Source organism: Propithecus coquereli, unplaced genomic scaffold (genome assembly GCF_000956105.1).
Source record: "Propithecus coquereli isolate 6110/MARCELLA unplaced genomic scaffold, Pcoq_1.0 Scaffold8, whole genome shotgun sequence".
NCBI classification, from domain to species: Eukaryota; Metazoa; Chordata; class Mammalia; order Primates; family Indriidae; genus Propithecus; species Propithecus coquereli.
Window position 1 is genome coordinate 14,451,709 of NW_012154173.1, and position 14,377 is coordinate 14,466,085.

A 14,377-nucleotide genomic window follows, 5' to 3' on the forward strand; every position below is an offset into this window, starting at 1 on the left:
TTTTGAGATAGAGTCTTGCTCTGTTGCTCAGGCTAGAGTGCAGTGGTGTCATCACAGTTCACTGCAACCTCAAACTCCTGGGCTGAGGCGATCCTCCTGCCTCAGCCTCCCAGGTGGCTGAGACTACAGGCACACGCCACCACGCTCATCTAATTCTTTTATTTTTAGTAGAGACAGGGTCTTGCTCTTGCTCAGGCTGCTCTCGAACCCCTGAGCTCAAGCAATCCACCCGCCTCGGCCTCCCAAAGTGCTGGGATTACAGGCGTGAGCCACCGCGCCCAGCCCAGAAATGCTCTCTCTCTCTTTTCACTTCTCTTTCTTTAAATAGTAATGAAAATAGATGTAAAATCCCAGTCTTTTCTCAAATTCCTCATACTTTTCATATTATTTTAAATTTTGTAATATTAGAAATATTAGAAATATTTATAAGGCTAGATGGAATGCTTAAGATGTATTGACTATGAATTTCTAGTCAAAAGTTATTTTTGAGTCAAGTCCCACGTTAAGATCCAAAATGTCATGCAAGACCTTCCCTTTTAGGTGAAGAGGGCCAGTTGTCCAAAGTCAGAACTTGGAAGAACAGGTAGGAGGCTTTAGCGACATTTGAAGGTGCACTGGTTATAGGGAAGCATGGACCATTTAGGTAAACAGATTCTAAAAACTCAAGGCCAATTGAATGTCCAATGTCACAAGGAGGTACATTATGGTATTGAAAAAATCATTGTTATTCATCCATACATTAGGTATTTTTTTACTGTTACTACTGTTTTGGAATTATAATCAAGTTTTATATAATGTATTATCTAAAACTGTTACCTTCAATTACGAGCATTGCAACAGTGTTGGGTTACCTCAAAATGTGCATCCAGAATGGTAAAATGTCTAGGAAATCATATGATTTTCATATACTAAAAGCATTTTACATATTTCCGTTCACTTTTGTTTTCAGCATAAGATGTATAATTTAATGGCACCACGTGCCACAGAACTCCAACTTAGAGCTAATTGGTAATATTACAACAGTTCTATGTTAATAAAGGAAAGCAGCATAATATATTAAGAAGGCAGACTTCCTGGCTTCAAATTTTGGTTCTTGTCAATCATGTGACTTTGTGCAAATCACTGGGCCATTCTTTGCTTTGGTTCCTCAACTTTAAAATGGGGGTGATAAAAAGAGTTCCAGGTCACATCACTGTTACGAGGATTAAGTGAAACAATAACAACAAAATCCAGACAAAGCAACTGGAGGTATTACTGGGCACATAGCAGTCACTAAGTGTTAGCTGCAATTTTTACTACAATCAGAAATTACATTGACTGATGTTAATATAAAGCGTTACTAACTTTTGAGCATTTAGTAAGCACCAAGCACTCTGACAGATGATATACTTATGTTTAACCCTAAAAACAGTATTAAGCACATTCTGTTATATGGAGAGTACATCCTTAAGAATATGTTAATTTATAAATACCACCAATAGCTGACAGTTTGCCCTGTGAAATATGGCAAAGTACAACTGAATTGTTTCAGCGAACCCTTCATGCCTCTAATGAGGATTCCTGCTCCCAGGATGGTGGTTAGAAAATAGTAATGACGATAGGAAAAGTACTAGTTAATCAGTGGCGTTCACTCATCAGCCCTACATTGAAAGTGATCAAATTTTCCGCACAGGAAAATCACAAATCACACAGTCTGTCAGTATCACTTGCTGAGACCCTGCAAGTTAAGGATATACTTAATACAGATATTTACGTAAAGGTCGTATCTTCATTAAATTTGGATGCCCAACTTTTTCTTTGAAAGCTCTAATGTTGGTTTCCTTATTTTTCATTATGCATATGGACTTATTACAAAAGCCTCAAGTGCTTCTGTGCCAAATAGCAATTATCATTACCTTAACTGGTAGTATACAAACGTCACATACCTATGTGACAAAGTATTTTTGTTATTCAATACACAACTGCTAATGATGGAGGTTCTTAATGATAGTTTGAAAGCTATTATCAAATTTCATAAATTAAGATTTAATAATGGTTTACATATACTTTAGTTATGAAAAGCATTTTACATACTAGTCTAAATCCATATAATTATCACAATCATAATAAGAGTGTTTGTTTTGAAAATCATGGATTTAACATCAATATTACTGTACTCGCTATACTAAAAACAATATTATTGTATCAATGTAGAAATGATAAACATCACGTATACTTTAGAATGAGGACAGACTACACCTGTGCTTCCATAAAATTATTAAGGTCCCTAGTAGTCCTTTTAAAGTACAAATAAAGCTTTACTTTCATATGTTATACATATACCTTGATAGAAAATTCTCATGCTAACATATTCTTTTAAGAATCTGACATCTCAAATCACAGCCTTCATAAAATTAAGAGTTTTAGTTATCTAAGTTAAAAGTTGAGTTTTTAAATAGGTTTATTTTTCTCCTCTTTACCCTGGTTCCCCTCTCTGCTTCTCCTTGGTCCCTAGGGCCACCAATGGCACAGCACCCAGCAGGCATGGCCCAAGGGAGCCACACTCATCGCAGAGACCACGGACAGCATCGGCTGGCTGGCACTGTTCACGAGCATAAAGGACACCCAAAAGCAGCTGGAAGGAAATTTTGTAGAGACCTCAGTCAGCTCTCTTCTCTACTGAGGGAGGAAATAAGCCCTTAAGAGAAAGAGTAAAGCACACTTTTCCACCTGTCACACATAAATGACTTTCTCGGATGCAAGTGGGGGGTTGAAAACCTACGCCCCCCAGACACCATTGTCCTGAACATCTTTTCAGGATGCTTTGCAAAGTGTGGCCACTTCTTCGAGTGGAACTCTCTATCATTACGTGTGTCCATTTGGGGAAGATGAAAATAAACACAATGAAATAATTTTCATGAATGAGAGAGGAGGCACAATGGTTAATTTTTTAATCTTTGATTTTTTTCTGTAAGTTCCAGGGATGGATTTTGCCCTAAAGATGAATATTTACTACAGATACATAGAGAGATCAGTTTGTGAAGCTGAATTGTCTGAATGAACTCCTATCCATTTCCAGCATAAATATCCAAGTACAAGCTGAACACTAGCTATTTACACCAGGTGAAAGATTTACAGAAAAAAGTAAATTTCTTAATCTTCTGGGGGGAATGTTTAACCGGCATGTAGTTTGTCTCGTCCAGCACCGAGAAGCTTCTGCCTGCCTGGTCCTTGGGAATTCTTTTCATTCTTCTCCGGCCGGGGGAGGCGGCTCACACAGCTTGTACAGCCTAGAAAAGGATGGGAAAGTCTGACAGTGGCCCGGTGTGTCACCGTTACTTGAGATGTCTTTATTGGTAGAACAAATATATTGACAATAATCTCTTGGTCCGTGAGTCATGATCACGTTGTCTATTTCACTAAAAATAGCATAGGAATTAGCAAACTCCAAAATTTCCATTCTGTGATCTAGAAAACCACCAATGCCTCTTTGCACATCTCTCAATGGCTACTGATTAAGCAACACTGCGCTTTTTAAACCTGCTGCCTCTGCTCCAGCGCAGCCAGCACAGGCCGTTCACTGAGCTGACAGTAAAAGCTGTTCCCCAAATTCCAAAAAGTGATATTACCATCATATCTATCGTGATGACCTTGTAGCAAGATAGCACCTATCTCATAGAGGTCTACTGCTTTTCCGACTAGTTGTAGAAATGTACTTCACTTTGTACTGTCAGCGTGGTGCAGGCAGTTGGCTGTGACTAGACAGGTTGATGTGGCAGATTCCTGAGGCCTGAATCTCAGGCAAAATTAACTGGTGTTTCCTAAGGACTAACTGCTCAGCCCCATTCACCTGTCCGTGGATCTCCAAGTGGGTCAAGGAGTCCACATGAACCATGGAGATGCTTGGGCACGCGCCCCCTTTGCAGCTTAGGGCAAAGAGATCATACGGCATTAATGCAAAGCTCAAGGGACTTAACTAGGGTTATACAGTTTCTAGTGTTTCACATTCTCCTGAGTGGTTAAATGCTAACTCCAGAATGGAAGTAAAAGAGAATACAACAGCAGCCAGACAGACAGAACTAGTGACCTCAAGGCCATGTGCTTCACTTACAGAGGATCCTGAAAGGAGAATGATCAGCTGACCTAAAGGGGCTGGATTGGACTGAGCCTGTTCTCAACAGTGTCCATGGCCATGTTGGTCCCATTGCAGAGCTCAGATTAATGGCCTCAGAATATAAGGAGCAGATGTCAACTCTGCACCTTTTTAAATGCACTACAAACCCAGGGCTAGCTGCAGTGATTCAGTCCCTGCTGCAGATTAAACTGAATTCAGCTTAAATGAATTGTTGACCAATTTAGCCAATAAGAAATTTCCTCTCCCTTTGACATTTAATCCCATGCTAATTCTGAAACAAAAGAGAAGAATGAGCAAGATGTAATATTGAGTTATAAATTCCAGTTAACAAAATGAGCTTTCCTAGTATGGAAACCCATAGAAGTTATTGCCGTTGGAAGTTTGCAAGATGCATTTCAAGTCTGGAATGTGGTTTATGCTTTGTGTTATCTCCATGGAAGAGGCGAATACTGAAATAGAGACATCTCACTCAGAAAAGCCTATTTCATCCTTCCTGGAGAAAAGAATACATTAAATTGACCCGATGTACTTCAAAGGTTCTTTTGCAGCTGAAAAATGTGGTGTTGCTTCAAATTGCATTCCCAGGGCTGGGATAATAAAATGATCAGAAGTTTCTTTTTCTCCTTAATTTCTTTCCTCTTATTTTTCTGCCTAATGAGTGAAAAGGCACAGTGGCCTTACATAGAACAGAAATAGGAAGATGGTGGAAGAAATAGGAAGAAATAGGAAGATAGTCCTGCTTGCCCTGTGAGATCTGGGCTGAACCATTGCATTCTATTACCTTGCTGTGCACATTTCCACGTAATGTAACTATAATAATAGCACTGGGTAGATGAGTCTTTGAAATGTCTGCCTTGCAAATTGGAGACGAGGCTACGCCCTGTGACCACCTAATGAAATAATAGCTCTGGGTACTGTGGAGCTGGGCAGATGCAGCTTCTGTGAGGCTTCTTGGAAGTGACTCAGGGTTATTTGAGTTCAGACACATTTGTAATGGAAATTACAGAGCTTTGGGAATTTAGAAGAGGCAGATGAAGTTTGGAAGTGAAATGTAATAGGTAAGAGTTGGACTCATTCTGCACTGAGGCATTTGGTTTTTGGCAGCTAAGTTGCTGGGAAGTGTGAGGCCTTGGTCTGCCTGACTTCTGGGGCGCTGCTGTATTCTCAGTCCACTCCTGCACACCCGCGGCCCTGCACAAGAAAGGCTTGTACTTGGCTTCACTTTCTCCTATTCCTGTCTGGGCTCAGGTAGTCATCTTGGAGCTGGTATTTCCAGCCCATATCCAAATCTGCCAAGAGCAGAACTTTCAAACTTCGTTCCACAGATCATGCCCTTCATCTCTCTATATAGCAAAAATAAAAGCTGTGTTAAAGACAACCACAAAGCAAATGCCCCTTTCAAGGTTCAAGTATCAATAATGCTCTGTCCCAAGGCAATTCTTCTCATCTCACAAATAAGAAAACTGAGTCTCAGAGAGGAAATATAACCTAAGTAAGGTCCCATAGAAGCAGGAGCTGGGCCTCAAAACCACTTTTTTTTTTTCACTTTTAACCACTATGGTATGCTACCTTCCAATTAAACAAATAAAGAAAATAAAGCTTTCACAGCACAATAGTTCCAAATTTTGTGACATAATAGAAAATAAGGCCAGTGTGCCACAACTGGTCATCCGACATTTGGAATGTAATATTTGACCCTTTTTTTTTTTTGTTTGAGATAGAGTCTTGCTCTGTTGCCCAGGCTAGAGTGCCGTGGCGTCAGCCTAGCTCACAGCAACCTCAAACTCCTAGGCTCAAGCGATCCTCCTGCCTCAGCCTCCTGAATAGCTGGGACTACAGGCACGCGCCAGCCACCATGCCTGGCTAATTTTTATATATATATATTTTTAGTTGTCCAGACCATTTCTTTCTATTTTTTAGTAGAGACAGGGGTCTCGCTCTTGCTCAGGCTGGTCTCGAACTCCTGACCTTGAGCGATCCACTCACCTCGGCCTCCCAGAGTGCTAGGTTGACTCTTGAAGAAGACAGGCTTACTGCTCTGCAGAGCCAATGTGCGGAAGTTAGAGGGGGAAAGAACGTCCTTTGCACGCCGACCTCACAAGTGTTTTATCACAATACACATTCACTTCTCCAAATTAATTTTGTCTTTCTACTCTATTGGGCTGCAAGCTCCTTGGGTGCATGAAGTGTTTCTCATCCATCTTGAGATCCCAATGCCAAAAGCAGTTCCTGACACATCTTTCAGACACAAATTGCTGAATGGGAGTGTGCAAAATGCGCTGGAGCCAAGGATGTCAGGGAACATCCTTCCCAAAAGCAGGCTTGACCCTGTCACTACCCAGAACTGATCTAGCTCAGAATTACTAAACTCCAATACCCTGCTCCCCAGCCTTCTGATCCCATTACGTTATTGTATTTACTCTTTCTGTAGGGTGATGATGGCCAAGTCCTCTTTCTGAAACTCCAGAACAGCCATCTTCTGCCGGCTTGTCTTAGACGGTGCAGCCCTGTTCCTTTGCTTTCCCTTCAGGGTGACCTTCCCCTGGGGTGAGCCTGGCCTCCTCTCATCTCTCTGACCCACTCACCTTAGTAAGAAAATTCTAGGTCTTCCCTTGCCTCTTAAATATGGACACCTCCTAGGACTGTAGCTCCACCAGTCCTTCTTGGCTCAGCTTCAGACCAGTACCTTCACCTACCCACGGAGGCATCTCCATGCACATGTCCCACGGGTCCTCAGTCACAATATTGCCAAGTCGGGCTCTCCAACTTTCCCCTCTGCATGCACTTGCCTCTCTGCGTCCTCTGTCTCAGTGGCAAGAACCATTAGCCCCTTGTCATCCAAGCCAAAGATCTGGTGGTCACCCTAGAATCTCCCTTTCCCTAACCTCCTTCAACCAATTAGTGTCCAAAGACTTAATTCTGTCTTCTAAACAGCTGTCCAATCCATCGTCTCATCTTGGTCCTCAGCACTACCACAGTCTCCTTGCAAGCTCCTGTTTCTGGTCTTGGCTGGCCTCAAATGGACCCTCCTCATGTTGCTAGAGAAAAATTCTAAGTTTTTTCTGATCTGGCCCTCGCCTGCATCTCCAGCTTCCCTTTGTATCATTGTTAAGTCACATTCAGCCATCAGTCATGGAGCTCTAGGGATGGTTCCCAGAATGTCCTGTGTTCTCTGGGCCTTGGTGCTATTGCATCTGCGTGTGGGACATCCATTACCACGCAGATGAGTCAGGAGTGTGCTGTAGCCTCCTCTGCCCATCCTTGGGCTGTACACGCTCCTTCTCTGTGTTCTCCTGACTGTCTATGCCTATTTCTATCACGGTTCTTATCACACACCGTATACTATCTGCATTTGATTCAATTGTTGCTCTACTACACCTCAGTGACTGCTGCAGGGACTATGTCTTTGCCCTCAGCTTTTAACAAGGGGCCTGCCATCTACAGACACATAGCAGAAATTCAATCTATGTTTGCCGAGTGAATTTTGAAAAACAAAGAAAGTGGAGGGTGAAAGGAAAACTACAGTAGAGATGGGTTGGGGATTTGAACCAAATATTATCTCAAGCAGAGACAGCAAACTTTACCTCCATGAAGATGTTTCCAGAAACATCACCCCCAACTTTGCCCAGCAATGGTCTAGCCTTCAGAGCCAAATGTGTTCTTCAACTCACTGCCTTTGGGACAGGAGTTGGGTTCCCAGTGGGAAGGATCTCAGCCCCTCTGTGCTCCTCAGCGTGCTCTCTGCACCTCCCAGAGTGCTTCTCACATTCCACCTTTTCTTGCAATTATGCTTTCCTCACCTTCATCTCTTTAACTGGAAGCTCCTTGAGGGCCAGAGCTATTTCTATCTCAGGTTTATATTCTCCACGGGGCATAGCGGTGTGCTTTGCATTTCTCCGGTCCTCAGTGAATACGTGTAGAATGAATTAAGGAATAAATAAAATAAACCTAAAAAAATTACTCTTGATTTTTCTCTCAGGGCTATTACACCCTTGTAAAATATGTCAACTTTATAGCTGGCTCATTTTATTGTGTTTCATTTCAAGTGTTTTCAACATAACCCAATAAAGAAAAAAAAAGCGAGTTCATCAGTTTCTCTTCCTGTGTTCAGCCTGCATATCAGTTTATCGATCGGGGTGCTCAAGTCTTCTCCCAACCCCACTGTTTATTAGTGTTCATAAGCTCTAGCCAAGAACACCTTGCTGGGCCATTATCTTGTTTTCTTATTGGGATTTTAACACTTTGGTAGGTCTGTTATCCAAATATACCAGGTCTCTCAAGGTACTGGAGAGAGAATACTTACGTAAAAGGATTCTTTAGCAATAGAAAGTCTTAGATTCTAATCTAATCAACTATGAAAGATAACGTTAGCAAAACTTGAGGATTAAATAGAGTCAGGAGTCAGCACTAAAAATAAATGCAACTAGAACATGAGTGCTCCATCCATTTTCAGGGGGAAAATATGTTTTCCCTTTTGAAAGCACTTTCACTGCCCACATAATTTTTCAGAATGAAATATAACTTCATAAATACCACAGCCATCATTCTCACTCTGGTAACTGCTATGTAAATAGAAACATATAGTGTTTGTCTGTTACAGTGTTTCTGGAGGCACCTACTTTTTGTTAAAATGCAAATGTACAAAAGCAATCAAATGTAAAAGAAATTATTTAGCTTTGCCCCACTTCAAGATACATGGTTGCCTCCCCTAATTACCAGAAAAATCAAACTGAAAACATTTCTCTGATGGTTGTTAACTATGTTCATTTATTTTAAAGGTAGACTGGAGCCCTTCCTATAATAGTTGAACTGTGAATATTTCGCATAACAAACACAGATCTCATTCATTTATTTACTCATTCACACATTCTTGAAATTAGTTCAAATATTTGATGTTTACTATGTAGGCACTATGAGGAGCAATGAATAAAATTTAAAAAAAAATATTTTCTGGCTCCAGAGGACTCATATTCAGGTTGGGCAATGAAACGTGTAACAATATACTGCAACACAATATGATAAAAGCTACATATCAAAATACAAGCTGGTAAGGAAGTACAAAGAGGAAGAAACTCAAGCAAGATTCCAAGGAGAAAATGGCATCTGCACTGGGTTTTGCAGTTAAGTAGGAATTTTCCACACAGACACAGACGGGAAAGGCAACCATGCCAGAGGGAACAACATGTGCAATCGCAGAAGTATAAATGGAAATGGCATTTGGGTAGTTTGGCACAGCTGGATTACACATTTCGGTTACACCTGTGTGGACTTTTGTTTTTGAATTCATGATGGAACTCGTGAAATGGTATAGTATCCACCTATTTCTGAGAGCATTTATGACTAATCACATTTAGCCATTGAGTGTTTCAAGGGCAATCTCCACCCTAACAATCAGGAGGACACTTGGCATCTCCCAGAGCAGCTGCATTAGCTGTGAGGGACACTGCCTGGGAAACGCCGGCAAGTCCTCTGGGGAAGGGCAGAGCAGGGGATGCGCTTACCTTGGGGCAGACTGTGGGGTCCGGTCTCTGACTCCCAAGTTCTTTGCTGTGTTCTGAACTCTCGCTCCCTGAAAGTCAGGAAAATCACTCTTACCTCTACATTGTATTAGTAATAATTTAGCATATAATTAACATCTGAATGTGGCACAGTTGTGCCAGCAATGTTATTTATTTATTTTTATTTTTTTGAGACAGAGTCTGGCTCTGTTGCCCTGCTAGAGTAAGTGCCATGGCGTCAGCCTAGCTCACAGCAATCTCAAACTCCTGGGCTCAAGGGATCCTACTGCCTCAGCCTCCAGAGTAGCTGGGACTACAGGCATGCGCCACCATGCCCGGCTAATTTTTTCTATATATTTTTAGTTATCCAGCTAATTTCTTTCTATTTTTTTTAGTAGAGATGGGGTTTTGCTCTTGCTCAGGATGGTCTCGAACTCCTGAGCTCAAACAATCCGCCCGCCTCGGCCTCCCAGAGAGCTAGGATTACAGGCGTGAGCCACCGCACCCCGCCCCAGCAATGTTATTTAACATCAAAAGAGACTGGATGCAGAAGATGGAAATTACCATCTGAGCATTTTCAAAATTAACATTTTTAAGAATCAAAATGAGCTGTTATGCTGTTTCAAAAGATTAATATTTATTTCTGTAGCCATCTAAATCATTCAACAGAAGTTTAAACAACAGCTTCCTGTTCACCATCTCATCTATGTCTTTATTCCTAGAAGCAATCAATACCTGAGATGTTGAAAATAGAAAACAAGCAGGCTAAAAATACCTCCCCTGTGTTGCCACTTTCCTGGAACGGAAATCACAGCCCTGTCAGACTCATGCACCTGTTTGTTCCTTATCCGAATAGCTAGCTATTAGTAGTAGCAAGAAAATATTTTCATAAATAGTTCTAAAGCAGTTTCTGGGCAAGGCATGTCCGTGTGAGTCACTGAAATCTCAGAGTTTATAATACAGATGATCTACTTTAGCAAGGAAAGTAGTCTTTTTGCATTCTGTCAAGTTCATGAATGAAGCTGTTCAGTTCCTCGTGGAAAAAAATTACTTACTACACAGAACCGAAAACCAGGGGTTTGGCTGGCAATAGGTTAAGGCAGAGCTGTTAAAAAAAAACTCTCATACTTTCTCTCCAGCTACTAAATTCTGAACTAAGGAAAAGGAAGAGTCTTTTAGAGTGGAGGAGGGAAAAAAATAAATAAATAAATAAATAAATAAATAAAAAAGGAAAAAGGAAGAGAGAAAAGGAGAAAAGAAGGAAAAAACAACATAAAATATATTCTCTCAAAATGTTAAGGAGTTAAAAAGGCGTTTTATTTGGGCTGGTCTGAAGGTAGTGAGTCCTCTCAGTTGTTTGCCCACGGTCAGTTACAGATCCAACTCCTTGTCCCACTTCTCCTCCCTTCTCACTACCGCACTTGACCAGTCCTTAAAAAATAACTCTATTTTGAAGTGATTTTAGACATAGGGAAAAGTTGTAAAAACAGAACAGACACTTCACATTCCCCACCTGGCTTCCCCTAATGTTAACCCTTCACTAAACCACGGTATGATTATCAACACCAGGAATTCACATCAGTGCAACACTATTAACTAAACTGCATATCTTATTCAAAGGTCACCCCTAGCTTTTAACAAGGGGCCTGCCATCTACAGACACACAATCCCTAAGGACTAATGCCCCTTTCCTGTTCCGAGATCCACTCCAGGGTCCCATCTTGCATTTTTTTGTCATGTCTCCTTAGTCTCCTCCCATCTGCAACAGTTCCTTAGCCCCTCCGTGCCTTCTATGACCTTGGCACTTTCGATAAGTACTGGCCATTATTCTGCAGAATGTCTCAATTTGGGTTGGTCTGATGTTTCCTCATGATTAGATAGAGGAAGTGCATTTTTGGCAAGAAAATCAGAGAAGGGATGTTCTTCCCTTCTCAGGGCATCATTATCAGGGATACATGATGTCAATATGTCTTATCACTGGTGACATTAGCTTTGATCACTTGGTTAAAGTGATGTCTACCAGATTTTTTCCACTGTAAATTTATCACCTTCTTTTTCTTTTTGTAGTATATAAATATGCTTGGGAATATACTGTGAGACTATACAAATATCCTGTTTCTCTTCAAACTTTTGCTTACCGATGTTAGCCTCCATTGGTTTATGTTGTCTGCAAAAATAATACTGTAGTGTCTATGAACTGGATTTCTTTTATAAAGAAGAATTATCCCTTCTCCCCAAATTATTATTTATTCAATTATATATTTAAATCAACATAGGCTCATAGATATTTATTTTAGTCTATCAGATATAATCCATTATGATTATTATTATTTTGCTCAATTTATTCCAGTTTTGGCCACTGGGAGCTCTTTCTTGTTGCTTTTTGTGCCTTTTTAACATGCCCCCATCATTTTTTAGTACTTCTTTACTTTCTGGCACTTCAAGATGTTCCGGGCTCATCTTCTCTGTCTCGGCTGTTAATTCACCACTTCTCCAAGGGGCCCTGGGTCTTTTCAGTGGAGAATGGTGTTTAGAAGCCAAGATTCGGACACTGGGTGTGCTCATTACTGGTGGGGAATAAACTCTTCTAGGCCTTTCCAGTAGATGGGGCTAGTTTACTAATATGAACACAGTCACGTGTCTATATTCATTTGTGCATCCATCCATCTCTGTATATATGTGCCTGCATTCATCAGTTCACACTGACACCTCTGATTCCAATCCAGTAGAACAGGGTTTATTCCAGATTTTAGCTTTCTCCCTTTCCTTATTTATAACTTTTTCCTCAGACAGTGAGGAATCTGCTTCTCATTGTTTACAATATCTTTACTTATTTGCTCAATTCTGGTATGCACATAAATTAGTTTAGGATTTCTAAATCATATCTTTGTGAAAAATAGATTTACTAACTGGAGTGCAGTATTTGTGTACAATTCTTTTTGTCTATAGTTTCATAATATTCCATTAAGTAAGTCTATTAAGAAAGAGTTTTGCTTTCTTAAAGGGTTTCAAATAAAACTGATGCTTGCTATGTTGAACACATCAATTGGCATATTCCACTTTGAAGTCAACTATATAATCCTTCCTCTAGGCAATATGCCAGCTACTTGCATTTTTACACTCTTGCACATGTGGCTCCCTCTACCTAAACACCCTCTTCCCCCTGTGTGCATCATATTTATCCTCCAAGGCCCAAATCAAATATTATCTTAGGAAGCTAATAACTGATTGGTCATTCACTATACCAGGTACTGCTTTAAGTGCACTAAGTATATTGATTTATTTAATTCTCATAACAACTCTATGAGGCAAGTACTATTATTATCCCTGTTTTAATAATGAGGAAACTAAGTAACAGAGAGGCCAAGAATCTTGCCCCTGATCGCTCAGCTGGCAAACACTGGAGCTGGGATTCACACTGAGGCAGTTTGGCTCAAGAGTCTGTATCTCAGCCACTTTCATACGTTCACCTGCCACATGAAGCCTTTTCCCAGTTATCCTAGTTAGAATGAATTTACTGAGAAAGCATCACTGAGCGTTTATGTTGTACTAGGTTCTAGTCTGGCAAACCGTGATACCAAAATGAATAAGACTCAGTGTCCCAGCCATGGAGGGGCTCAGTCTACTCATTTGTACCCTGACCTGAGTCTTGACATACCCAGGTTGCACACCCCTTAGAGTACTGCCCATATCATGGTGATTTGCCTACACATGTCCACCATGAGACTAGACAAGGACCACATCACCCCCATGTCTTTATTCTTAGTACCCTGAATGATGTTTTGGTACTGTAGGTAAAGAGCCACATACTTTGGAATCCCAGTCTTTAATAAAAAGGTCAAGAAGAAATTTTTGTATAGACTTCCTCCAAAGAACACATGGAATATATAACTTATAGCACAGAAAACTTTAAGTTTATAATGTAAATGACAGTTTCTACTTCCAGCTTTTTATGAATTAGAGCAGGTGTTATGTGAAGTGTTGCCTACGGTTATTGTAATCATTACCAAATAACTACAAATGATATAGTATCCTTCTCTTCTATCCTTTTCCTACAAACTCAAGCAGTGAGTTAAAACAACAACTCTAGGAGTACATACACAAAATCTGTTATGTGAAAACAATACTGCAGTTATAAATGAGAACAATAAATCAGGCCAAAAAGCTTCTTGTTCCTAAAAAGAAACTAAAAATCTTGGTTTCTTCATTATATTATTCATTATATATTGCTAAACTTCAATATATAGTATTAATAAATATATTAACACACTTCAATATATAATTCAAATTCAATAATGTAATAATTCAAATACTTCAACATAGACTAATGATGACAAATATCTACCCATTCAGTCTCTGAAAAGCTAAGTTTAAATGGGTAATTTTCCCTGAGATTGAAAGGCAAAAGGGACAGGAAATCCAAGTGAGGTCTTTGATTCGGACTTGCATTGCAACTGATCACAAGCGGGGCAGAGTGGGCGTGGGGATTGGATCCCAGCCACTAACCCCACGGCTGCTACTGCTGAACACTGGAAGGAGGATCTGTAACAGAAAAAATGTCCCAGAAGTCTCTGCCATGCACCAGTCAGCCCAGTGTCTCTGAAAGAGGGCCCCAGGCTCTATGACCTTTCACAGAGAAATTACGAATCACTTCTTTACCTCTCACAGCCATTTGGGACATCACAACTTGGGGCAGAGGAACAAGCAACAAAGGAAAAAAGCCACCTATTCTAAATGTATTTATTTTTAAAGAATAGGAGGAAGA

The 14,377-nt window shown here is 40.5% G+C and overlaps 1 protein-coding gene across 1 annotated transcript in view; it reads right to left on the reverse strand.

Moving 5' to 3' along the window:
* Positions 1-2,962: 2,962 nt before the first annotated feature.
* PREX2 (phosphatidylinositol-3,4,5-trisphosphate-dependent Rac exchange factor 2) overlaps positions 2,963-14,377 on the reverse strand; it is a 306,900-nt gene continuing 295,485 nt past the window's right edge. The window contains exons 36-37 of the mRNA XM_012663111.1: positions 9,616-9,683; positions 2,963-3,269 (exon numbers count right to left, since the gene is read on the reverse strand). Of these exons, the coding sequence (XP_012518565.1) occupies positions 3,224-3,269; positions 9,616-9,683 (114 nt within the window). The 3' untranslated portion in view covers positions 2,963-3,223. The remainder of the gene's footprint in view (positions 3,270-9,615; positions 9,684-14,377) is intronic.